The following is a 26134-nucleotide window of genomic DNA, read 5'->3' as shown; positions in this document are numbered from 1 at the left end:
ATGAAAGGCAAAAAATTCCAGATGTGCCTCCTCAAAATGTTTTTGATATAAAATATAGCCTTCTGTGATTTATTTGTACATTTCCTCCTTCCATCATTGAACACTGGATATTTACAAAGCAATGAGGGTTATACTTGATCAATTTGTAGGATGTGAAATGCCCAATTGCTTTAGAAATTCTAGAAGGCTACATAAATAATGAGCTATAAAATGTATACTGGGGACCTAAAAAGTGGTTTGATGTTGCAACATTCATTTTACATGTTCCAAATATGAAGAAAACAGTAACTGACCCGTTTTTGAGTGCAGGTTTTTCCTTGGTTCTTCAGGGCCCTCGATTGGTTGGTCGGCAAGGAAAACTCGTGCCTGGTCTATGGCATTCAGAATGGTTTGCTCTTTATCCTTCAGTTCACGCCTCAGTGCCTTATGGAAGGGAAAATGAGAGTTGCATTTGTAACTTAATGTTTTGTACAACAGGCAATGTAGCAACTGCTCCATTTTCATCCCTCTGACCTGTGTAGTGAGTGACTAATAGTCAACATTTAATTCATGTTGCAAGACAAAAATTTAATTTTGCAAAAGAGAGATGGGAAGAAAATGAATTTAGACTGCAGAGGTTTTTGCAGAACTAAGTTAAATATGTGAATACAAGAAAAATGATGATGATGATGAGTTTAAAATATTCACCAAAAGGAAATTATTATACTTGAACTTACACAAAAACACACTTCGAAGCCTTCATTACTATCTGAAGGATTCATAGGATATAATAGACTGCTCTGACTTTTTGTTGTTGTTAGCCAGAGTGAAAAAAAAAATACATTCAATGGAACACAAGCAGATAATTTCACAACTGGTAATGAGAACTGCAGAAGTATTTTAAATACTTCACAATATGTTAAGTTAAAAAATATGAAAATTAAGAGGCAGGAACAAATTAAACTACACAGAATCAAAACTCAACCAAAGAGAACATATTATGAAAAGACAGTCTCCAATTAGCGTAAAATATTTTCAGCCTGTTACGCCAAGGCAATTGCAATTTTTCTTTGAGAGGTTTTTCATGCAAATGTAAATGAATCTCAACAAACTTTATTCTATAGTGCTTTTGTTCTTTCATTTGTAAAGGGCTGTGTGTGTGAATTTAACCTTCCTCCTTTGAAGTCTTGTGTTTATGAGCAGTGCGTTCCAATATTCTCTTCTGAAAAACATTTAGCTCCATACAAACTTTTAAAATGATCCTTCTCAGATATAAATAATTTTTCATGAAACATTTGCATGTTACTACTACTGTAAATACACAATAGCATACCTTTAATGCTATGTATTATGGTTTTCTGCTTTTAAATATAATTTTTTACATCTCTAATTAAAAATAAATGTTACTTTCACTGAAAAAGGCCAGTCACTCCCCACAAGAAACAGCATAGTACTCCAGGGACTGTACAACAGAACACACATCTTTTTCCCCTATAAAAACGAGTTCCGAGTGGAAGGATAAGAGCAGAAAGCAGGAAAATGTCTTACTATCTTTTTTCCAGATATTTACATATGGGGTGACACACACTAAGGCCTCAATTATGCAACTGGATCTACATATGGGAAGACCCAATGGGACTCTATATGGACACAACGGTCTGCTGCATGGATCTGATTGTAGAATCAGGGCTTAAAAAGCTCGATTTTAACCTCCATTCTGTTTTGCAACTAAATTCTAATCTTAATCCTCCTCCCTATTCTCTCCCCAAATTTTCTTCACAGCAATGAACACGTGAAAATAACAGTTTTTCCTTTGAGAACACACATGGCCATTCCTCAGAACCAACACAGGGTATAGCACATCATACTGAAATTCTCCTGCACATTTGACATTAGGAGGTGTCGAAAGCACAGCATTCTCAACACCAAGGGCTTGACCCCAACAGGTCTATTCATATGAGTGAAGACAAGAATGCATATATTTGTGCATCAGATCCCTAATTTTAAATAAGCCTTACTGACCAGCTTTTCCTGATTTAAAACTCTACCCCTCCGTTTAGAGGGCATTTTCATTAGAGATAGTACAGTATGCTGAATACGTTATTTTAAAAGTCTGAAAGACAATTCAAGCCAGATAATCTTTCACTGATTTTCTGCTCACCTTACTTTCTAATTCCTTACTTGCACACAAAGACTACATGCACATTTTAGCAGTCGTGAGGCAGAGGGGAATGGTACTGTACTCATTTCACAGCCCTTCCATTGTTATTAGATATTCGTAGTACATCAAAACAGTTCCACTAAGCACTTAACTTCATGAAACATGAAACAGAAACACACACACACACACACACACTAAATTAAAAGAGTCTTTTATAGTACAAAAAGAAAAGGAGTACTTGTGGCACCTTAAGGTGCCACAAGTACTCCTTTGCTTTTTGCGGATACAGACTAACACGGCTGCTACTCTGAAACCTTTTATAAATACAGTATTTCTTTTATCACCACCTAGTCAATTAGACTCTACATAACTAGAATAAAAAAATCAATGTGGGTAAATAAGATCACATGACAACTAGTACAAAGTCAGATAATTTCTCAATAGTTTTTAAACTAACCGGCCCATAACATTTCAATATAGAGCACAAAGCTAAAATATAAAACTTGTATGTCACCAGCTGCTGTCTGGAATTCCTTTCCTCCAGTTCTATCCCATTCCCACCCCCTGCCCTGGATTCTGTCTTCCACACTCCACTGAAATTGTTCTTGTCAGTCACTAATGACCTCTTCACGGTCAACTTACAGAGCCTGTAATCCATCTTCCTCGACACTGTCAACCATGCTCTTCTTCTGTCCTCCCGTAGCCTTTGTTAATCAGCCTTTCCGGTTTCTCCTCTTCCTCCTCCCTAATTGTATCTTCAGCAATACAGTTAGTGGTCATCCTTTTCTTCTTTCCAACTTTTGGTGTGGGTCACACAGGGCTCTGTCCTTTCTTTTCTCCTATATATCACACATCACTAGACAATCTTATTTACTTGCACAACTTTACCAGTCATCATTTTGCTGATGACTCTCAAATCTCTCTCTCCATTCCAGACCTGCTTTCCTCCATGCAAACCCACATCTCTACCCATCTTTCTGAAATCTCTTTGTGGATTGATGTCCAGCCATCAACTTAAACTCAACATGGCCAAACATGACCTCTTGGTCGCTCCTCTTCCCCTTGCTTCATCACCATAGATAATAATATCTTCTTCTCAGTCACTCAGGGTTATAATCTGGATCCCAACATTGAGTCAGCCCTAGCTCTAGAGACATACATCCAGACAGAAATCTCATAGCTGCTTCTTACATGACCTGTCTAGGATTCAGTCCTCCTTCTGGCCATTCCATCAAAACTCTCATGTATTGATGCCTAAAAACTTACTCTTCCCAAGTCCATTCAAAATTCTGCTGCTATAATCATCTTCTTGGCTTGTTGCTCGGACCATGTCAACCTGCTCTTTGAATCTCTCTGCTCACCCCCCACCACCCCCCCAGCTCTGCATCAAAGCTTTGTATATTTACCCTTATGGACATTCACAGCTTTGCCCAGCTCCAGTTAACTGATTGTGTAACTTAACCTCTTGTTTACCACTGACAATGTTCCATTAGCTTTCCCAGACTTCACTCCCCACCATGCTGCTTCTGCCTCAAACACCTCTGGTGCACTCTCACACCAACCCTTATGCATCAAAAATACTCTCCATAAAATTCCATACCGACTCTCCTTATCCTTCTTCAGATGCATCCTTTAGTCTCATTATAATGCATGCAAAACCCAGCCTCCTGACTTAGGCAAGTGATGAACTGCAACTATTTAAGCCCTACATATCAAGTCAGTCCACTTCAATATTTAAATTAAACACAGAACAGATTACAATAAACCTCTTAGGAATCATCTACACATTACCAAGTAAGAGACCAGTCCTGAAAGCACTCTGTATGCAGGAACTGATTCTAGATAAGGAAGTAAGGCAGGAGGTCAGTATCACTGGCATATGCATAAGTTTCCTTGGGTGAGCCTTGGATGCAAGTCTCTACTTCTGAAAGTTTGTTGTTTGTGTATCATTAAAATAGAACTTTAGCTTTAAAATTTCTAGGATAATATTTTTTGTGCAAAAAATACATTTATTTTAAAATGTTTGTGGGTTGGTTTGGTTTTTTACCCTCTGAAGTGAGAGATTCCTTCAATGTTAACTCCAAATTAATGAAGATTTTCATGTAAGGGTTTCCATAGGATTTTTCAACCCCTGAATTTTTCAAAAGTGTTCAGAGAAAGGAGTCCATGTGGAATCTGTGCAGAAATTCAAGCTAAGCTTTGAAACTCTATAAGGACGGATCTCCCCATCTTCCTAGATTGCCTCTAGTTTACAATCTCAAACACTAACGAGACTCTTCCCTCATCTCTCATTTAAATTCTCTCCATGACTCCTTCTTTGGTTCTCTGTCTACCATGCCCTCCATTATAGTTGTCTGACTTGAGACTCCATTTAATTGAGAACTTTATCTAGAGGATGAGGAACATATGGGCATTAAGTATGCATAGGGGCATGTATACTTGATTACTTCCACATCATCAGTGGAATTCCTCATCATTAATTCCTCCCTACTGTGAGATCCTTCAGCATGAAAGGGATTTTACAGATGAAAAATTAATATTCAAATAGCAATGATTTGAGAGTAAAAATTAGTGTCTTATTTGTGCAACATGCCCTGTAGTTTACATATATCTAAAGCTACTTCAAAAATATGCTCCAACCCAGTCTTCTTATTCCTTATTTCTTTAGCAGTACTTAATTTCCTAGTCTGTTTTTGTGCCAGTAAAAAGGAATAGCAAAGAGAATATGTGATGCAATAATAACCGAATCTATCAGCAATATCCTACATTTCCTTCCAGACAAACTTTTCTGCAGTGTACAGATAATGAAAAACAAAAATCCACTTGTAAGTCTACTCCTTTGCTCAAATTTCATTAATCTGAAGTGGACTGAGGACAGGATTTGATTGGAAATTCAGATCTATAAGAACACTATGGAGAATAAAAATAAGACATAAAAAAACCTATTCAGAATCATAAAGAAGGCTGTAATAGTAAATTTTACTACTATATTAAAGATTTTGGTATAATACCTGTGAAATGTATGAACACATTTTTAAGTTTTAGTTAGTTTTGCAATAGCTTCATGGACTAAATTAGTTAAGGCATGCACAGTGTTGGCCCATAACTGGCAGCTTTGAATGCAGTCTGGGTTGCGGTTTACTGTAGCTGACTAGGTGATGCTGCAGAGATATTGGGAAATTTTGGCTCACCCTGTGCACATCTATGGTCACTATACAGCAATTACATTGTTAGGCTAAAGTTACATTCCTTAAGCAGTGGTCACATTTATTTATATTGTTGCAACTTTATGGCAGTTGTCTTTGCCCTGTTCTGGGATCAGACTGGTATAACTGAGACAAGCTGCTAACTTCATTGGATGGGAGGACTTTCAGCACGGAACTGTCCCCAGCAGTACAAGACCAGCAAAGAAAATGTGGGACCATTCGCCGAATGAATCTCAGTATGGGAGCTTGGGTACTCCCCCCCCCCCCCCCGCACACCTCCTCTGCAGCATGGAGTGAAGATTCCCTGCTAGGATCATCTGGGCACATCTCACCTAAATTACTGCCTGCCATTGCAGGGGCCTTGAGCATTGGCGGTACCTCAGTCTCTCCTCTCCTCTGCCTGTGGCACACCACAATTTATTGTCCTGAGGACTGAAACACTTTGGTTTAACTGGTTGGGCTCGACACAGGGAATTTGGGTGGAATTTAATGACCTGCAACATGCAGGACATTAGACTAAATGTCTGATCCTACCTCATTTTCTCTGGCATTCACTATGTTAGACATCCAACATAGTGAATACCAGTGATAATGAGGTAGGATCAGAGGCTATAATAGGGAAAGAACAAGTTAAAAATTACTTAGACAAGTTAGATGTCTTCAAGTCACCAGGGCCTGATGAAATACCTCCTAGAATACTCAAGGAACTGACTGAGAAGATATCTGAGCCATTGGCGATTATCTTTGAAAAGTCATGGAAGACGGGAAAGAACTCAAACGACAGGACTATCTATAAAAAGGGAAATAAGAACAATCTGGGGAATTACAAACCAGTCAACTTAACTTCAGTATTTGGAAAGATAATGGAGCAAATAATTAAGCAATCAATATGCAAACACCAAGATAATAAGGTAATAAGTAACAGTCAGCATGGATTTGTCAAGAACAAATGGTGTTAAACCAACCTGATAGCTTTTGCTTGACAGGGTAACAAGCCTTGTGGATGGGGGGGTGGGGGAGGAGGAAATGGTAGATGTGGTATATCTTGACTTTAGTAAGGCTTTTGATACTGTCTCACATGACCTTCTCATAAACAAACTAGGGAAATGCAACCTAGATGGACCTACTATAAGGTGAGTGCATAACTGGTTGGAAAACCATACCCAGAGAGAAAAGGAGTACTTGTGGCACCTTAGAGACTAATAAATTTATTTGAGCGTAAGCTTTCGTGAGCTCAGCTCACTTCATCAGATGCATTCAGTGGAGAAAAAAATAAATGTTAGTCTCCAAGGTGCCACAAGTACTCCTTTTCTTTTTGCGGATACAGACTAACACGGCTACTACTCTGATTCTCAGAGAGTCATATCAGTGATTCACAGTCAAGCTGGAAGGGGATATTGAGTGGGATCCTGCAGGGATCAGTTCTTGGTCTGGTTCTGTTCATTATCTTCATCAGTGATTTACATAATGGCACAGAGAGTACACTTATAAAGTTTGCAGATGATACCAAGCTGGGAGGGGTTGCAAGTGCTTTGAAGGATAGGATTAAAATTCAAAATGAGCTGGACAAACTGGAGAAATGGGCTGAAGTAAATAGGATGAAATTCAATAAGGACAAATGCAAAGCACTCCACTTAGGAAGGAACAATCAGATACGCATATACAAAATGGGAAATGACTACCAAGAAAGGAGTACCGCAGAAAGGGATCTGGGGGTCACAATGGATCACAAGCTAAATATGAGTCAATAGTGTAACACTGTTGCAAAAAAAAGCAAACATCATTCTGGGATGTATTAGCAGTAAGCAATACTCCGTGCTGATCAGGCCTCAACTGGAGTATTGTGTCCAGTTCTGGGCACCACATTTTAGGAAAGATGTGGACAAACTGGAGAAAGTCCAAAGAACAACAACAAAAATGATTAATGGTCTAGAAAACATGACCTATGAGGGAAGACTGAAAAAAATGGGTTTGTTTAGTCTGGAGAAGAGAAGACAGAGAGGGGACATGATAACATTTTTCAAGTATGTAAAAGGTTGTTACAAGGAGGAAGGAGAAAAATTGTACTCCTTTACCTCTGAAGATATGACAGGAAGCAATGGGCTTAAATTGCAGCAAGGGTGGTTTAAGTTGAACATTAGAAAAAATTTCCTAACTGTCAGAGTGGTTAAGCACTGGCATAAATTGCCTAGGAAGGTTGCGGAATCTCCATCATTGGAGATTTTTAAGAGCAGGTTAGATAAACACCTGTCATGGATGGTCCACAAAATACTTAAGTCTATGGGGTATGATAAACCAAGTTTCATATTTTAAAGGCTCTTGTAGTAAAAGTCATCAGGTTAAAGATTCCACTGAAACTTACAAGGGAAAGGGGAAACAAGAGCACAAAATCTGACTGTCAGTCTAGTAAAAAAAACCCTGCTCTTTAATCCTGAGTTTAAACAGCGTTGATCAATAACACAACCGTCCTCCACTTAGTCTTTAAAGACCTACCACAAAGCAACATTGCCGTCTACTGTTACATTTTATGCAAACTCTCAGAAAGCAACAATAGAGCAATGGCAGCATTCATTTCACAAGGATGAGGAACATCCTTCTGACGGCTTGAAAATGACATGGTAATCCCTAACCTCCTATACACAAGTCTTCTGTCATCTAATGTTGGTTCTCTGAGGTCATGGAATAAACCAAAACTAGTAAAATTAATAAAATCATTATCCTATGATATGCTGTCTATTTTGATTCCTTCTTCCTTCAATAACTCTGAAGGGTATGGTTGACCAATTCTAATTTGGGATTTCATGTCTATTCCATTACACCAAGGCAATCTAAGACTATATGTGCCATCTCTTCAAGGGAGATTGTGATGGGGCTTCTGCTCCACACAGCCCCATAAGCGGTTAATAGAGCCCCAGGGAGGCTGCGCAGGAGGCAGCCAATTGGAGAGGGGCTGCAAGGAGTAGCCAGTCAAGGCCAGGGGGGCCCATATAAGAAGGGCTGCAAAGCAGATGGCATGCTGAGGCCCTGAGACAAGGGTGGAGAAGGTGCTAGGGCTGTGGGGAAGTGGCCCAGGGAAGTAGACTGAGGGATTGGAGGGGACGCAGCACATGGCTGCCATCTACAGGGTCCGTGGGCCAGGACGGGGCTGGGTGGGCGGGGCCAGGTCCTCCACTGAGGAAGTGGCTGGACTAAGGGACTGCGACATTCCCCTGGAAGGGGGGAGCACAAAATGCAGCACAGCCAGAGGGCTCTGTCATGAAGAGGATGCCAGGGTCCTGGGAGTGAGGTGGGTCCCTGGATCAGAAGAGGGTTCACTGGCTAGCAGAGCTTATCCCCGAGACATCCAGCAGGGGGCACCACAGTGGTGAGTCACACCCAGTCACAGAGCTATTTATGAGTATATGTGACTTCTCATATTAAATAATGCTATTTGAAAGCTAACATTTTCTAAATCCTTCTTCAACCAACGGAATGTATTGAACTGAGGACTTCCAAGATTTCTGATGGGAATGCTTTATACCAGAAGTGTTTCCTCTCTCGAGGAATTACATTGCTGTGAAAACTTTCACTATTCATGATTTTTATGTTATATGGTATACCACATAGCACAAACTTCTTTCAGAGTTAACTTAAAATTTCTAGCATAATGAGTGGGCTTCCAAAATTAGATGCTACTGATTTATAGTCCTTCATTCTTTTTTTGTTGCACAGGCTTACATAGAATATCTCAAAGAGCAAGTCTACTTAGAGGCTCAAAGACAAAGCTAATTTCAATGACAACACATGAAATAATTTCTTGAAAACAGAACACATTTAAATCAGGTTTCATTATGCACCCCTTTCAGTGAAATAAAGGCACACATTACTGGAACTCAAATCTGTTTCCTCATTGTAGCTTTATGTAACAATCAGCTCTGCTTGTGTTTAATTACCTAGTCATTCTTCACCAGGTGTTGGAGAAACTACACTTTCTTTTATGTTTTGAATGGAAATAAAAAATAACTGAGCACCGAGAAGTGTTGGAGATAAGCTGTTTCTATAGATCACAGAGAAATCAAGTTTGTCACTGGCAGCTGTTGCAGAACATTAAATATGTCTGCATCATGAAAGCATGAACTTGATCAAATAAAAAGAATAGAAAAGGTAAATGTAATAATGTGTAGTGACTGTTCCTCCATGTCAGTCAATGCATCTTCTTGCTGTTTCATATGAAGTCCATAGAAGAAACATTCTAGTCTGTGTGTGTGAAAAACCAGATATAATTACCCCCAGGCGATAAAACTATGCTCGCAAGCCAAAAATAGTATTTTTGTCATAAGAGGCAGGTTTTATATTACATTCTCTCTCAAACTTCAGCACTCAAACAAAACAATAAACAACTGTGACATATTCTAAATGATGCATTTTATTCTGTGTTTGACTACTGCATTCAGTTGTTACTTCAGACTTCATCTATACAGGACCACTGATATTTATTCTCATTTATACACCCCTGAAAGCATGCATGGTGCTTCACAAAAATATGTAAGACAGAATCCCTACTAACAACCTAAACTAAAGCCTTGTCTACACTACTGTGGCAAGTCAACCTAAGTTATGCTATGTAAATAATGTAACTGGAGTCGACTGATGTAGCTTAGGTCAACTTACTGCAGTGTCTCCGATGAAGTGAGCTGTAGCTCACGAAAGCTTATGCTCAAATAAATTGGTTAGTCTCTAAGGTGCCACAAGTCCTCCTTTTCTTTTTGCGAATACAGACTAACTCAGCTGTTACTCTGAAAAGTGTCTACACTGTGTTGCGTTGACGGGAGATTCTTTTCCATCAACTTACCTTACTCTTCTCATTCTGGTGGACTACTGGAGTTGACTGGAGAGCACTCTGCCATCGATTTAGCGGGTCTTCGCTAGACCTGTTAAATCAACACCTGCTGCATCGACCGCAGCAGTGGCAGTCTACCACTAGTGTACACATGGCCTCAGATAAGACATAAGAGATGGTGATAAACCACTGGAGTGGGGAATGTAGTAAAGGGGGGCAAAAGTAACACACTTATCCAAAAAGAAAAGGAGTACTTGTGGCACCTTAGAGACTAACCAATTTATTTGAGCATGAGCTTTCGTGAGCAAAAGGTAAGATTCAGAAAAACTGCAATCTATTCTCTTTTAGTTTACCAAATGCTGCCTGGGAAAACTATTGCTATATACAAAATTAGAGTGATAACCCTTAGCTCACATAACATGAGAGGGGGGAATGGAGTTGCTCCTGAACCACAATAAGTGCTATGCAGTACAACAGCCCTGCAGAACTTTCTGTGACTTATAGGGAAGGTCAGTCAGAATTTAAGATCATAATTCTGAGTAAGGGAGAGAATTAGACTATGTATGCTGATGATCTCTTACTAGAAGGCCATAAATGTTAGCTTAACTAGGCCTTTTCCCTTAATTTATTGAAAATGATATTCACACAAAGTACAAAAGGTATGGAATTAACAAAAAGCATGCTAAATGTCATCATTCTGTTCGATTACTTTGCATGCCTTTCTTGTTCCCCATCCATCCTGAAAATACTACCAAGTATGGTACTTCTCAACATGACAAATCCTATTCAGTTTAACGTGACTACTAATAATATTAAGCACAATATATGAAAGTAAGTGTGTATAGAAGAAGGCCATTAGAACATAAGCTCGTTGAAGCAGAGGCATTGTCTTCAGATTTGTTTTTGAAGCACCTAGAAAAGTGACGACACTACAGACATAAAGAAAAGGCAATAATATTCTATTTTTGACTCTGTGAATTTGTTTCCTGTAAGTACCATTACTTTCTCTGATACACACGTGAGATTTAGTATATGAAATCTGAAACTAGGGGTATTCTTCCTGGAAAACAATCAGACCCTTAATGACATTTTTTGTCATTGGAATATCTATGGTTACACCCCACACATAAGTATGGGCTTTCACCTCAGTATTTATACTTTTTGCATGCTGTGTATACAACCCATCTGAGGCTTTTAATAGTCTTTGCAGTCTTGTAGTTTAGAATCACACATGGCTGGTGCTTATAATTACTCCTTAACATCTATAGAACAGTCAAGTTTGTAAAGAGCTATGAAATTATAAAGAACTATACAGTAGAATATATATTAGTATTTCTATAAATACAGTAAATTGAAATTCTCCACCTGTACCTATTGGGGTACTTTTGTAGTGCCTCACAAATAATTTAAAAAGTAAAGAGGCTCTCATTCCTCACCCCTTCCTTCTTCACTTGTATGGGATAGTTTCAAAGGTGGACAGTTATCTTCTTCTTCCTCTTTTTAACATAAGAATTTTGGAGCTGCAATTAACAATGTTCACCTACAGAGATCTTGAAAGACTCCGGCAAATATGTATTATTTCTTTCAGGGACTAAAAGACACCTAATATTTATTACATCGTAAGTTATAGATAAAGGCACAATTTTAATATGATGCCATTGACACAACTGTATTGCATTCCCACATCTATACTGGAAAAATTAATATAGGGTTAATATTTTTGAGAGAAAGATGTAAACCTGTAGTTAACCACTCAGCAAAAGGGAACAGTCTGTCCCTTACTGAAGAGCTGCAGTAAGCATTTCCACCCCCATGAACATGACAGAGTCTGAGTATGTCTAGGAATGAGACAAGGCACTGCTTAATTGAGTAAAGGTTACTAAGTAGGAGGCATAATGATGTTCATTAATAAGTCTTCCACTGACAGTAATTTTACATAATTGGACCTCATAATTCAGAGTCCTCTGAAATGAGACTTTTATTGTTTGCACTTCTAGGTCAATGATTGTTTCAGCTGAGGAAAGGGCCTGGGTTATGTTGCTAACAAAGTTTGAAGGGCCCTGCAGAACAGACGGTCTTCTCCTCAGCCACTGGAAAGTTTGAATGATTATGAAATTCGGTTTTGAGAGAAAAAACCCTGCTAAAATGTTACACAGCATACCCCTAAAAGGCTAGCTGGTGCCAGAGTGCCCACTGTCTTGGGATGAGTTTTGTTACAACTTTGAGATCTTTGTTGTCATATAAAAGTAACCTGAAAGATTAAAGAAAAGGAGTACTTGTGGCACCTTAGAGACTAACCAATTTATTTGAGCATAAGCTTTCGTGAGCTACAGCTCACTTCATCGGATACATACTGTGGAAAGTACAGAAGATCTTTTTATACACACAAAGCATGAAAAAATGGGTGGTTACCACTACAAAAGGTTCTCTCTCTCCCCACCCCACTCTCCTGCTGGTAATAGCTTATCTAAAGTGATCACTCTCCTTACAATGTGTATGATAATCAAGTTGGGCCATTTCCAGCACAAATCCAGGTTTTCTCCCCTCCCGCCCCCTCCCCACACACACACACACACACACAAACCCACGCTCCTGTTGATTGCTCTCCTTACAATGTGTATGATAATCAAGGTGGGCCATTTCCAGCACAAATCCAGGGTTTAACAAGAACATCGGAGGATGGGGGGTGGGGGAGGAAAAAAAAGGGGAAATAGGTTAGCTTGCATAATGACTTAGCCACTCCCAGTCTCTATTCAAGCCTAAGTTAATTGTATCCAATTTGCAAATGAATTCCAATTCAACAGTCTCTCGCTGGAGTCTGGTTTTGAAGATTTTTTGTTGTAATATAGCAACTTTCATGTCTGTAATCGCGTGACCAGAGAGATTGAAGTGTTCTCCGACTGGTTTATGAATGTTATAATTCTTGACATCTGATTTGTGTCCATTTATTCTTTTACGTAGAGACTGTCCAGTTTGACCAATGTACATGGCAGAGGGGCATTGCTGGCACATGATGGCATATATCACATTGGTGGATGTGCAGGTGAACGAGCCTCTGATAGTGTGGCTGATGTTATTAGGCCCTGTGATGGTGTCCCCTGAATAGATATGTGGGCACAGTTCGCAACGGGCTTTGTTGCAAGGATAGGTTAAACCCTGGATTTGTGCTGGAAATGGCCCACCTTGATTATCATACACATTGTAAGGAGAGTGATCAACAGGAGTGTGGGTTTGTTTGTGTGTGTGTGTGTGTGTGTGTGGAGGGGGGGGAGGGGAGAAAACCTGGATTTGTGCTGGAAATGGCCCAACTTGATTATCATACACACTGTAAGGAGAGTTATCACTTTAGATAGGCTATTACCAGCAGGAGAGTGGGGTGGGGAGAGAGAAAACCTTTTGTAGTGGTAAACACCCATTTTTTCATGCTTTGTGTGTATAAAAAGATGTTCTATACTTTCCACAGTATGCATCCGATGAAGTGAGCTGTAGCTCATGAAAGCTTATGTTCAAATAAATTGATTAGTCTCTAAGGTGCCACAAGTACTCCTTTTCTTTTTGCGAATACAGACTAACACGGCTGTTATTCTGAAACCTGAAAGATTAAGACTGCACTGCAGCAGGGCAAATTCCCAGCTGCAGCTCTGTCTCCAGCCCTCAGCGATCCATCCACTCTGAATTTCTCAGATAGCATGTATTCAGGGCCCCAGTTTTGGGAGGTCCACTGTGCATCTTGTGTATTCACTGCATTTGGGGAGTTTGTATTTTTGTCTTCAAGAAAATCATCTAATATTCAATATCCGCTTTATATTTGGCAGCATGTTTGTGTCAAGCCAGGGCTCCTCCTTCCTGACTCTCCCTTACTTAAGCCTCGCTCTCTTATCAATGACAATTTTGGAATAGAACAGTAAATGGGGCAGCAAGCTTGTTTTCCTTCAATGAAATGTGTGCCTATTCTTTAATGGAGAGAGCAAGCAGAAAGAAATTAAAAAAAGATAATGTTAAAAAGATCTGCTAGAATACAATTCTTTTTTGCTCATCCCATGGTTTCAAAGCTAAATCAGCTAATACTAGTTTAAGGCTGTTACAATATGACAGCTAAAAAAGGGCAGAAGAATCATTACATTTGATAGCACTAATAAAACTACACAAGAAGTGGATGAACACAGACTTACGTTAGGATTGGTATGCGTATGCTATAACAAAATTCTTACAGTGCTTTAAAAAAATCTGATTAAGTTCCATAAATGAACATTTAATATGAAAATTCATATTGGTTCCACCCCAGTAACAGCAAAAATGATGTCTGAGTCAGAGTGTGGCGTGTGCATGCTAACGACCGGGAAAGAGTCCTCTACGGTCTCTCAGCATATAGTAAATCATGCCCCCAGTGGAATTTTCAAAAACACACACAGAGGTAGGGAGGAAGAACCATGATGACTTCTGCTTCTTCCATCTCTAAGTACTGTTCTATCTTCATTAGACTGTAAAAAGGCCCGTGTCTGATGCTTTTCTCTTTGATGGAGGAAAGAGACCCGGTATTTTTCTCAACTTTCAAGGTGGCACTTTACAGTGGTGCTAGCTTTAGTACTTACTTTAAAATAGCTATATAAACTCCTTCCAATTATACAGATGCTTTTATGCCAAAGGATTACGTGTTTTATCGGAAGGAGAATTAACCCTATCATCCTGGAATGCAGCCACCCTCTGGAGTAGAAACACAGCAACCATCCTCTACTAGCAATACTACAAAGGCTAGACGTTTTGTTTTATTTTTTGTGGAAGGATCTGATAGGGGTGAGGACACAGAGCAACTTCCCCATGGAAAATTTGGAACGCAAGATTAAGTCGTTTACACTTGAAAGTACAACCAGTACTTGGGAGCTAACCAAGGATTCTTGCAGAAGAAAACTTCAATAACCAGAGGTGATCACACCCGCTGTTTTACATCACACTAAAAGGAGAGCACTTCCAAAGCATAACGCCTGCTAACGCCATGCAAAAAGATTGATTAAACACAGTCTGAAGAGAAGAGTGCCATCTACTGAGCCATCACCACTATGGCCTGTAGAAACTAGGTTTTCCCTGGGCTTTCCAATAAGTAAGTACACAGTTATGTAAAACAGAGCTGGGCTGTCTCTCAATCACCATGAGTTATATGTTATAATACAACTGATAAAGAAAGAACACTATATATTCCTTATGATTCCCCCTTTCCAAACTCATCACACAGATACAAGGTGGGTGAGGTAATATTTTTTATTAGACCAACTTTTGTTGGTCCAACAGCTTCTGTTTCACCAACAGAAGTTGGTCCAATAAAAGATAATACCTCACCCTCCTTTTCTCTCTAATACACTGGTGATAAGTTTTAAGCACACTTGTGCATTTCAGGAAGTTAATAGTCCGCATCAGTGGTGAAAGAACATGTTTAATGTATTGATGTACTCTATGGTTCATCCAAGATTCAGGTAGGAACATGTTTAATGTATTGATGTACTCTATGGTTCATCCAAGATTCAGGTAGCAGCAAGTAAGTGCTATTGACCAACCTGTAGGTAAGGCACATACAAAAGAAGAGCTGGTCAGCTGCTGAAACTCTGAATAAGATTGGAAGTTTCAATATTGGTTTTGAGAAGCTGCTTACTAGAAACATTCCCATATGAACACAATGCATTATTCACAGTAAATTAATGTTAATTTAACAAAAAAACTAATAAAAGGTAACAAAACAAACCCATAATAATTAAGTTTCCAACTTCTTACATGCATTTATTCTTACATAGTTCATGCTTTTGTCATAAACTAAGGTTATGACTATACTTTGAGCAAGGGTTATAATTTCCAGCTTGAATAGACATACCTGCACTAGTTCTAGTCCACTAGAAACAGAGTGTAACCACAGCAGCGCAGCCCCACACACACGTACCGATCCAAAGTGCTACGTATGTTCTTGGGGCGGTTAGCCCCTCCTGCTGCTCACTCTGCTGTGGCTGTACTCTTATTTTTAGCTTGCTATCTCAATCAGAACTAGCGCATATATGTTTCCTTGAGCGGGAAATTTCACCTGCAGCTCAAAGTGAAGACATACCCTATATATCAGGAGACTGGGAAGAAGGCAAATTCTTTAGTCATTTTCATTATATTTTAAAGATATTTTAGTAATTTACATACTTTCACTGCTAGATTAATTGATTGGACCAGATCATTAACTAAGCCCAACTCAGTAGCTTTAGCAGGATCTGTGAGCACTTGCAAAGGGGTTTCTTTCTCATTGACAAGGCACTGGATGATGCAGGGACCACTTTAAAAAAGTTTCAAAAAGAATGGATACCAGTGTCTCTATCCTAGGACAGGACTGCGGACAGCCAAGGAACTCGACTGTCAAATGCACTTAGGCCTGGTCTACACTGAGGGGGGATCGATCTAAGATATGCAACTTCAGCTACAAGAATAGCGTAGCTGAAGTCGACGTATCTTAGATCGACTTAGAATCACTTACTTTGCATCCTCGCAGCGCGGGATCAACGGCCGCCACTCCCCTGTCGACTCCACTTCCGCCTCTCGTCTTGGTGGAGTTCTGGAGTCGATGGCAGAGCAATCAGCGATCGATTTATCGTGTCTACACTAGACGCGATAAATCGATCCCCGATAGATTGATCACTACCCGCCAATCCGGCAGGTAGTGTAGATGTGGTCTTAGAAAATAACATAAGAACGGCCATACTGGGTCACATCAATAGTCTATCTAGTCCAATATCCTATCTTCCAACAGTGGCCAATGACAGGTACTTCAGAGGGAATGAACAGAACGGGCAGTCATTGAGCGATCCATCCCTTGTTGTGCAGTCCCAGCTTCTGGCAATCAGAGGCTAGGCACACCCAGAGCATGGGGTTCCATCCCTGTACATCTTGGCTAATAGCTATTCATGGACCTATCCTCCAAGAACTTATCTAATTATTTTTTGAACCCCATTATAGTTTTAGTCTTCACAACATCCCCTGGGAACAAGTTCCACAGGTTGATTGTGCGTTGTGTGAAGAAATACTTCCTTTTTGTTTGATTTCATTGGGTGACCCCAGGTTCTTGTGTTATGTGAAGGAGTAAATAACACTTATTCACTTTCTGCACACCATTCACAATTCTATAGACCTCAATCATATTCCCTTTTAGTCGTCTCTTTTCCAAGCTGAAAGGTCCCAGTCTTTTTACTCTCTCCTCATACAAAAGCTGTTCCATATCCTTAATTATTTTGTTGCCTTTCTCTGTACCTTTTCCAATTCTAATAGATCTTTTTTGAGATGAAGTGACCAGAACTGCATGCAGTGTTCAAGGTGTGGGCATACAGTCCTTCTACTAGTAGTAGAGGGAGAAGGGGATTTAGTATAAAGAGATCTAAAATGAAAACTCAGAGATCACCTAATAATCTGACTCAAGGTTCAGACAATAGAATCCTTTTGGGAAAAATCCTTAGAAGTGCCTACATGACTTAGGAGCCTAAGCCCCATTGAAAGCACTTTGGAAAATGTTACCCATTGAGTAATGGCATGTCCTACAAATCCCAGCTAGCACCATATTCCTCCATATTTCAAACAGGAGTGTCTGTCTCTAGAAAAGGTTGCTCCTTTCCTATGTTCCCCAAAGGGCTCCAACAGGAAATTATAACGGACCCTAAAAACAACAGTTTGTCTAAAAAAGGCTAAGTATTCCACAGCTTGCCCTTTTCATTTATTTTTTTAAAAGTTTATGTCCTAGAAGCATAAGAGAGCACATCACAGCCAAATGGAGCACATATGATATATATGCCAAAAAGAAATAATGAAGGACAATTCATGGTTCCTATAGATTTCCTCAGAAGAATGAAAAACTTCTATATTTCTGATATTGTAAAATATCTTGTTTGTGTTGAGCACTGCCAGACTATATAAACGAAAGACATCTTCCAGGTAGCAGAAAGCAAAGGTGATTTGATAATACCTGTGTAATTGCCATAAAAATTAATTATACTGCCAATTATTTCACAATCTCTAAATATGTGGTATTTGAATAACTCCACTAAGTATGGCACTGCAGATCAAACAGATCATTATTTTAATTAAGTATCCTTCTTCAAACTAGCCCTGGATGATTCACTCTCTGCAAAGGAAAGGGAGATGGATTACCTATGGAGATGGATGGAGAACTCCTCCCGTCAGCATAGGTAGTGTCTATGCTGAAGCGCTACAGTGATGTACCTGCAGTGCTGCAGCTGTACTGTTCCGAGTGTAGACAAGTCCCGATATAATGAAGTCAGAGAGTTTAAGGCCAGAACAGAACACAAAACCATTTAGTCTGACCTCCTGTATAGCAGAGGCCAATACCACTTCAGCACCCACATGTTAAATCCAACAACTGAAATTAGACCAAAGTTTTACAGCCCACAGAAGACTAGACTATTGTGTGTCACAGGCAGAGGAGGGACAAAGGAGTACCAATGCCCGACGCCCCCACAATGTCAGGGAAATGATTGTGAGATGTATTCATATAATCCTAGCAAGATATATCCATATGATCCACACCCACACACTTCAGAGGAAGGTGAAAAACCCTTTAGGTCACTGCCAGTCTGACCTGGGAAATTTGTTCCTGACTTTACATAGGTGATCAGTTAGATCCTAAGCATGCGAGTGAGAGAGAATGCCACTTCAGAGGCCTGGCCTACCCCACCCAGTATCCCATCTCCAGCCATGGCCATCCCTGATGCTTCAGAGACAGGGGATTAAAAACAAAACACACTCGCAGAATATACTGGGGGGCTCCCTTCCTGCCCCCTGCTGGTGACCAGCTGCAACCATGAAGCATGAGTTTTTAGGAACATAAGACTTAAACCAGAAGTGAGCCCCCAGACTGCTGACCTCCTCCTCTTACCATCACAAGCAACCCCATCATACACATGCACTCAAATTTGCCCAGCTCTCTCTTATAATTCCTTAAGTTGTTTGACCCCACAACTTCTATCGGAAGGCTGTTCCAGAACCTCAGTCCTCTGATGGTTAGGAACTTGCTTCTAAATTACAACCTAAATTTGTTCATGTCCCATTTATACCATCCATTCTTAGATCAACACTGTCCTTTAGCTTAAAGAGTTCTTCACCCTCTCTGGTATTTACTCCCCTGATGTATTTATAGAGAGCAATCATGTCCCTCCTCAGCTTTCTCTCTGCTAGACTAAACAAGCCAACCTCTTGCAGTCTCCTTCCATAAAGTAGGCCTTCCATATTCCTAATCATCCTAGTAGTTCTTTGTACCTGTTCCAGCTTAAATTCAAATGATGAAGAAAACAGCAATATAGGACTTAAAATTCTGTCCTCTGGGGAAAAGGCAACACATTATGATGAATAGCACTGAAACATCAAAATGCTCTCTCAAAAGTATTTCAAGAGACGACATCTTCAAGGATCAACCTTCAAAACGAGGAAGTGACCCATTAAAATAGGGACCCTTCCTCTTGAGATGAATTGCCGCAGCTGACGTATATGCAAGATCATCCGAGTAGATAATGCAACTTCCTCATTATAAGGAAGAGTCCCTGGATTTATGAGGCTACCTTCTTTGCAGCAGGAAAAGGAAGAAAATGTACGTGCTCCACACTGACCCTGATTAGCTTCCGACTGTAAAACTGCACAATATACAACATATATTAACACAGTTTGGTACAAATTTTGTCTGAGCTATATAAACCCTTAAACAGGTTTTATAATGGAAATGTTGAGACAATCTCAAACGCAGCAACCATGGTTTGCAGGCAGTGATTGCTACAAGTTTTGGCTTTCATTATTCTATTTTATAAATTAGTAAATTTTATATATTGTAAACAAACATTTGATTTCTTCAGTTTGATATATTTATATTCATGTTCAAGACGACACCGGATACCATTTGGAGTGTGCCACTTAATTATCAATATCACTCAAACATTCTCTGTCAGAGCCAACACCACTATATCTACCTAGATTTATTGACACCCATCACCACACAGTAGCATCTGAGTGCCTTTCCAGCATAACACAAACAATTGTGTCTTTCTCTTCCTTGTTTGCCAGCTTAGTTTTTTGTTGTTTTGTTCTTTTTAATGATTATGGAGTATAAAAAAGTGGGAGTGTTGGTATGAGTGAAAGTAGTGGGCTAGAAGGATGTGGTTTCAAAACCCAAAATTTAGCCTCATATCTAGTGCTGACAACGCAGTGCAGTAATGCAAGGATGTTGCATTGTCATTCTGATGATATATTAAACTCCTGCTTCTTTCTACTCTTTCTTTGAGGTTGTATTGATGGAGGAAGTTAAAAGTACCATTGCATTAAAAACAAACAAAAAAACCCCACCACACTCAAATGACAAAGTCATTAAATGAGGTCCTAAAACAGGTTTTAAATAAATGTGTGAGTACCAGTTGAGGGCACAAATTTGCCTGCACAGTCACTGCATTACCTGTGTGATATATATATAAAACTACTGTAAAATTTGGAATATTCTTTAGAGAGCATGATGCATATTGGAAATATTTAAGAGTATTTGAAAGATATATAAGATTATTATGTATACTTTGGTTTTAAGATGGAAAGAGCTATGGATGATATCCATGTATAGGAGATATCCACACGGGAAAAAAAATATTATTCACCCTCAAGGCCTCACACATCACCTCTTCACCAGGACTTACTCTAACATCTCAAACTCCTGAGATGCTTCAAACAATTGCCATTTTGAAAATATCAACTTGCCATACAAATGTTTCATTTTCCTCCTCTCAAAAGTGGAATTTCCCTTCTAAAATTACACCAGCCTTAGACTGAGGATAGACAAGATTCAGCACTGAAATAATGAAACTCACAATACATAAAAATGTAATCACAGTTTAAGATTGAGTATCCTACAGCTCCATGAGGCAAAAAACAGGAACTTTGTACTACTGCTAAAGGAGATCCCCTGCTTCCCCAGCACTTGTTTCTAGCCCTGAAAGGGCATAAGGTAATATACTTCAAAATAGTTCTATTTTTTGTTATAAAAAGCTGTTTCAGATAATTGTAGAATTTTTTATAGCTCCTTCTGAGCTCTGTAGTTAGGCTCATGATAACTATAAAAACACAAACATTTCTAAAATAGTTTCTCTGTAACATGACAGACCAAATCTATGATGTGTGACCTAACAAAGGTTTTATTAGCACTCCCTTGGATCACCTTCATAATGCACCCATCCCATACTCATGCTGATAATACCTTCATACGCCTCACATCATCATGTATTTTCACCCGGAGTTTACCTGACTTCACTTGTATGTGTGTATAAAATGCAAGCACACATACAATTGATCACACTTTGAAGTTGCAAATACCTGTCCATATCAATAATAAAGTGGCTCCTTTACTTGTCCAAATGTTAGAATTTGCACCCATAAAAATCCACTACAATACATGGGTCTGGCCAACACAGCCTAAAAAAATTTGCATGCAGGGTATTTACACCAGAAAAATGTTGGCTTGTGTAAATCCCTGTGCAATTTTGTGCATGCACCAGTGGAGCCAAGGGGGTGAGAATCAGGCCATTACATTTGTTACATAATAGGGGTTACATTTACACACACATTCATTTCAAGTAGTTAAGATTTCATATCACTGGAGAAAGCACATATAATATATTGATTTGCACCATGGTTCATCCCAAATTGAGGTAGCATCAGACAAGTGCTATGAACCAATTGCAAGTAGAACATACTTTGACACAATCTCTGTCTGGCTTCAGTATATTTCAGACTGAGTAACTGCTACTGAAAACTTCTGCGTAAGTAGAGGCCTTATCAAACCCAATTAATCCTCCCTTTGAGATTTTAAAGGGAAACTGAAGTGATTATCTCTAATGTCTTAGGCAGCTTAAATGAAGTCACTAAAAATTGCACACGCAGTCCTAGCTCCCAAGTAGCTAAATCTTCTTTTTCTTTGCAGTGACAACCAGGACAATACGAACAACAATTGACTGCAGAGGCAACAGTAGTAAAATACTACTCTAAGAGAAAACCCCAAGATTGTAGCATTTCATCCAAAGCCTTTGATACAACATACACAATCCAGGGAACTATTTTTACCTGTGAAGGTGTAATTCAATTGCATTTACCACAGCAGCCATTCAATGTTTGTTTTTCTACACACCTGATTTTTATCTCTTTGGCCTGGTCTAAACTGGGGAGGGGGCGGGGGGCATGAGCTAAGTCGGTCTAAGTTACGCAACTTCAGCTACAAAAACAGCGTAGCTGAAGTCGACGTACTTAGAGCTACTTACCGTGGTGTCATCACTGCAGTAGGTCGACTGCTGATGCTCCCCCATAGACTCCGCCTACACTTCTCGCTCCAGTGGAGTACCAGAGTCGACTGGAGAGTGCTCAGTGGTCGATTTATCGCGTCTTCACTAGACATGATAAATCGACCCCCGTTGGATTGATCACTCCAGAGGTAAGTGTAGACATGCCCTCTGACCACTACTACAATCATCTCTCCCATCATTCCTAGCTCCCCAAGATCAGTCTCTCTCTCTTTCTGCCCCTTCTTTACCCCAATCTCTCAGCAGCCTCTTGTTTTTTCAGAGACACGGTGGGTGAGATAATCTCTTTTATGGGACCAACTTCTGTTGGTGAGAGGGACAAGCTTTCCAACTTATACAGAGCTCTTCTTCAGGTCTAGGAAACAGAGTGTCACAGCTAACTACAAGGTGGAACAGATTGTTTAGCATAAGTAGATAATACATATTCCAAGGGACCATTCAGTGTGAAGTGACAAATTAACACCCCTCCAGTCTATAGAGGGGACAGGAAGTCAGGAGGGGGGGAGGCATTCGAGGGAGGGAGTTATTATTGGGTTATAGATTATTGTGGTAAACCATAAATCTGATGTCTCTATTCAGTCTGATTTTTAGTGTCTAGCAAAGTTTTTCAAACATTCTTATAGCTGACAAAATCTAAGGAGTCTAATAAATACACTTAGACCACATGTAGGGGTGACGTCAATGTGATTAATTATATTTGTTTTACACCTCTGACTGCCTCACCTATTAATCTCTCTCTGCCAGAACTACTGCTAATATTTCAAACATCTGATCTGTTTTAAAACAGAGGGACCAATCACATAAAAAAATAAGTTGGGAAAAACTGAGTGCAAACTCACACATTCTACATCAGTGCTGCAGGAGACATCAATGGGATAGTTAAAACACATCTGGGGAGTAAACAAGTGGGTCTTGTCCCCCTCTTTTCTTATCAGTAACTGCACCTATGATAGGTTTCAGAGTAACAGCTGTGTTAGTTTGTATTCGCAAAAAGAAAAGGAGTACTTGTGGCACCTTAGAGACTAACCAATTTATTTGAGCATAAGCTTTCGTGAGCTACAGCATCCGATGAAGTGAGCTGTAGCTCACGAAAGCTTATGCTCAAACAAATTGGTTAGTCTCTAAGGTGCCACAAGTACTCCTTTTCTTTTTGCACCTATGATTCTAATGGTAGAACCAGAGTTCACGCATCCCTGCATTTTTCTGTCCCTTTCTGGCATATGTTTGTGTGTATAATATAGAACAACTGCCTGTGTGAAATCCTCTGCCTTGCTTAATTACTTCCAGATCTCTCCAGAAACCAAGCTTGGCAAAGACATTTGCCTTGGTACCATGTACATAAAATTGTCAATGTCTGAAAAAATTACATTTCACAAAAAACAAAATGGGAAAGGTTTGAAAACACAAAATGGATAAGCAAAAACAAAAGGTGTGAAATTACACCTGTAATTTACTGCCAGTTTCACTCAGCCCTAGCAACAGGAATAAAACACTAATGACCACAAAACATATTTATTTTATAAATATTGGTTAAACCAGGCTGAAGGCACTAAATTAAGTTGTAAATTGCCTGTGGTAAACCTTCAGATTTCATACACACGCACTCCTTCTATCCAAGTAAGTTTGTCACTTGATTATTTTACTTTACCTGGGATTTTCTAAGGAAAAAAATCAAAATGAATTATCCCCAGGAGAGGCATTTAAAAAACATTTTAATGCTAAGTGAAATCATCTTCCCATTTTGCCCCATGCCATTGTTTCCCATAACAACTGTTCACACAAACCATGCACCTAGATCAAAAACATGCAATCATATAATGTAGTTCACTGTAAACTTGAAGGAAAAAACCCACTTGTACCATCCTGCAATAATTAGCATTAACTGCTGTTTGGAGTACAACACGATGATTGTCTATTGATGTATAACAGGAAATCATTGAACATGAACTGATATTAAATGGTTCAGATGTACTGAAATAGTGTGAAATGGGTTGGTGCTTGAAAACACATTTCCATTAAGTAAGCGGATACTAAGTGGGCTTGACTGTACAGGTATATTTGCACAAAAGGTCGCTCCATCAGACAGCTTTGCAATGCATTTATTATGCAAGTTTACATACTTCATTTCCTTTCCCTGCTTTGTTTGTAAAGTGTACAAAAGTTATTTATTTATTTTTATTATTACTCAGGCAGCAAACCAGCGTCTTTTCCACAGTGCACTATAATGTAATTTAAATGAAGCTGCTCTTTTTAAGGCAATATTAAAAAGAATTTGGAGCTGTAGCAAGCATACATATATCTTAGCTCTGCCTGTTTCACAATACTGCCTTGCATTACATGGTCGTATTTTACTTTTTCCACAGGGCCCCTCACCAAAACTGGTCAATGAACAAGGCCACTGTTCAGTATTTCTTCCGAGCCTCATTGAGCCATGGACCCACACTCTGAACAAACACTGAGTGCCATTTAAGTTTTGCCCGAAATAAGGAAGTTTTTTTCTTCCCTATAGACTTGTCCACAAGGCTTATCAATTTAGTATCTGAGTGCCTCAAACACATTAATGAATTTACCCTCAACACACACCTGTGAAGTTGAGAAATAACGCTATTCCATACGTTACAAATGGGAAACTGAGTGATTAGGTGATATTTTTCCCCAAGGTGACAGTCTGTGACAGAGCCTAGACCAGTGGTCACCGACTTGTCAGTCTTAGAGGATCTCCCAGTCTATTGCAATCTCCAGTGCTGCAGCGTGGCTGCTGCTAAGGCAGGTGCCTGCCCCAGCCCCAAGCCACTCCCGGAAGCGGCCAGTGCGGCCCCCGGACCTGGGGGCGGGGAGCCTCCCTCCGCATGCTGTTCCTGCCTGCAAGCACTGCCCCCTGCAGCTCCCATTGGCCGGGAACAGGGAGCTGTGGCCAATGGGAGCTTCAGAGGCGGTGCTTATAGAGAGAGGCAGCATGCAGAGCAACATGCCCCACCCACCCCCAGGGGCTGTAGGGACGTGGCGAGGGGCTGGGGCGGGCAGGCAGGGAGCCTGCCTTAGCCTTGTTGCTCTGCCAACTGGGAGCCGCCCCAGGTAAGTGCTGCCTGGCAGGAGACCCCACCCCAACCCCCTCTCAGAGCCAGCACCCCATAGCCCCTCCTGCACCCCAACACTCTGCCCCAGCCCAGAGCCCCCTCCTGCACCAAAACTCCTTCTCAGAGCTTGCACCCTTCACCCCCTCCTGCACCCCAATTGCCTGTCCCGGCTCATCCCAAAGCCCCCTCCCACACTGCGAACCCCTAGGCCCCAGCCCAGAGCCCACACCCCCTCCCAAACCCCTACCTCAGCCCAGTGAAAGTGAGTGTGAGGGTAGGGGAGAGCGAGCAATGAAGTGGGGCCGGGATGGAGTGAGCAGGGCTGGACTTTGGGGAAGGGGCAGGGCAGATCCTGGGTTGCCCTTAAATTCAAAAAGTGATTTTGGGCATAAAAAGTTTGGAGACCACTGGCCTAGAGCCTTAACCACAGAGCATTCTTCTTTAAGTAGACTCTTGCCATATTCACAACACACCATACAATTCAGTGGTCAAAGAGATATGGCTGCTCTAAATCTCAGACCAACTCAGCACACAGCCTAGCT

The 26134-nt window shown here is 40.2% G+C and overlaps 1 protein-coding gene across 4 annotated transcripts in view; it reads right to left on the bottom strand.

Moving 5' to 3' along the window:
- Nucleotides 1–26134, bottom strand: part of UTRN (utrophin) — a 583727-nt gene that overhangs the window by 158619 nt on the left and 398974 nt on the right. For 3 of the 4 annotated variants that reach the window (XM_084623224.1, XM_084623225.1, XM_084623226.1), the window contains one exon: nt 294–423. In XM_084623224.1, the coding sequence (XP_084479350.1) occupies nt 294–423 (130 nt within the window). Of the gene's footprint in view, nt 1–293; nt 424–14728; nt 14734–26134 lie in introns of those variants that run through there. The other variant, XM_084623227.1, reaches the window with a different exon arrangement.

This window comes from Lepidochelys olivacea (genome assembly GCF_965140295.1).
Source record: "Lepidochelys olivacea isolate rLepOli2 genome assembly, chromosome: 3".
Lineage (NCBI taxonomy): Eukaryota > Metazoa > Chordata > Testudines > Cheloniidae > Lepidochelys > Lepidochelys olivacea.
Note: the sequence above shows the minus strand (reverse complement) of the source record. Positions and strands in the feature narration are given on the sequence as shown.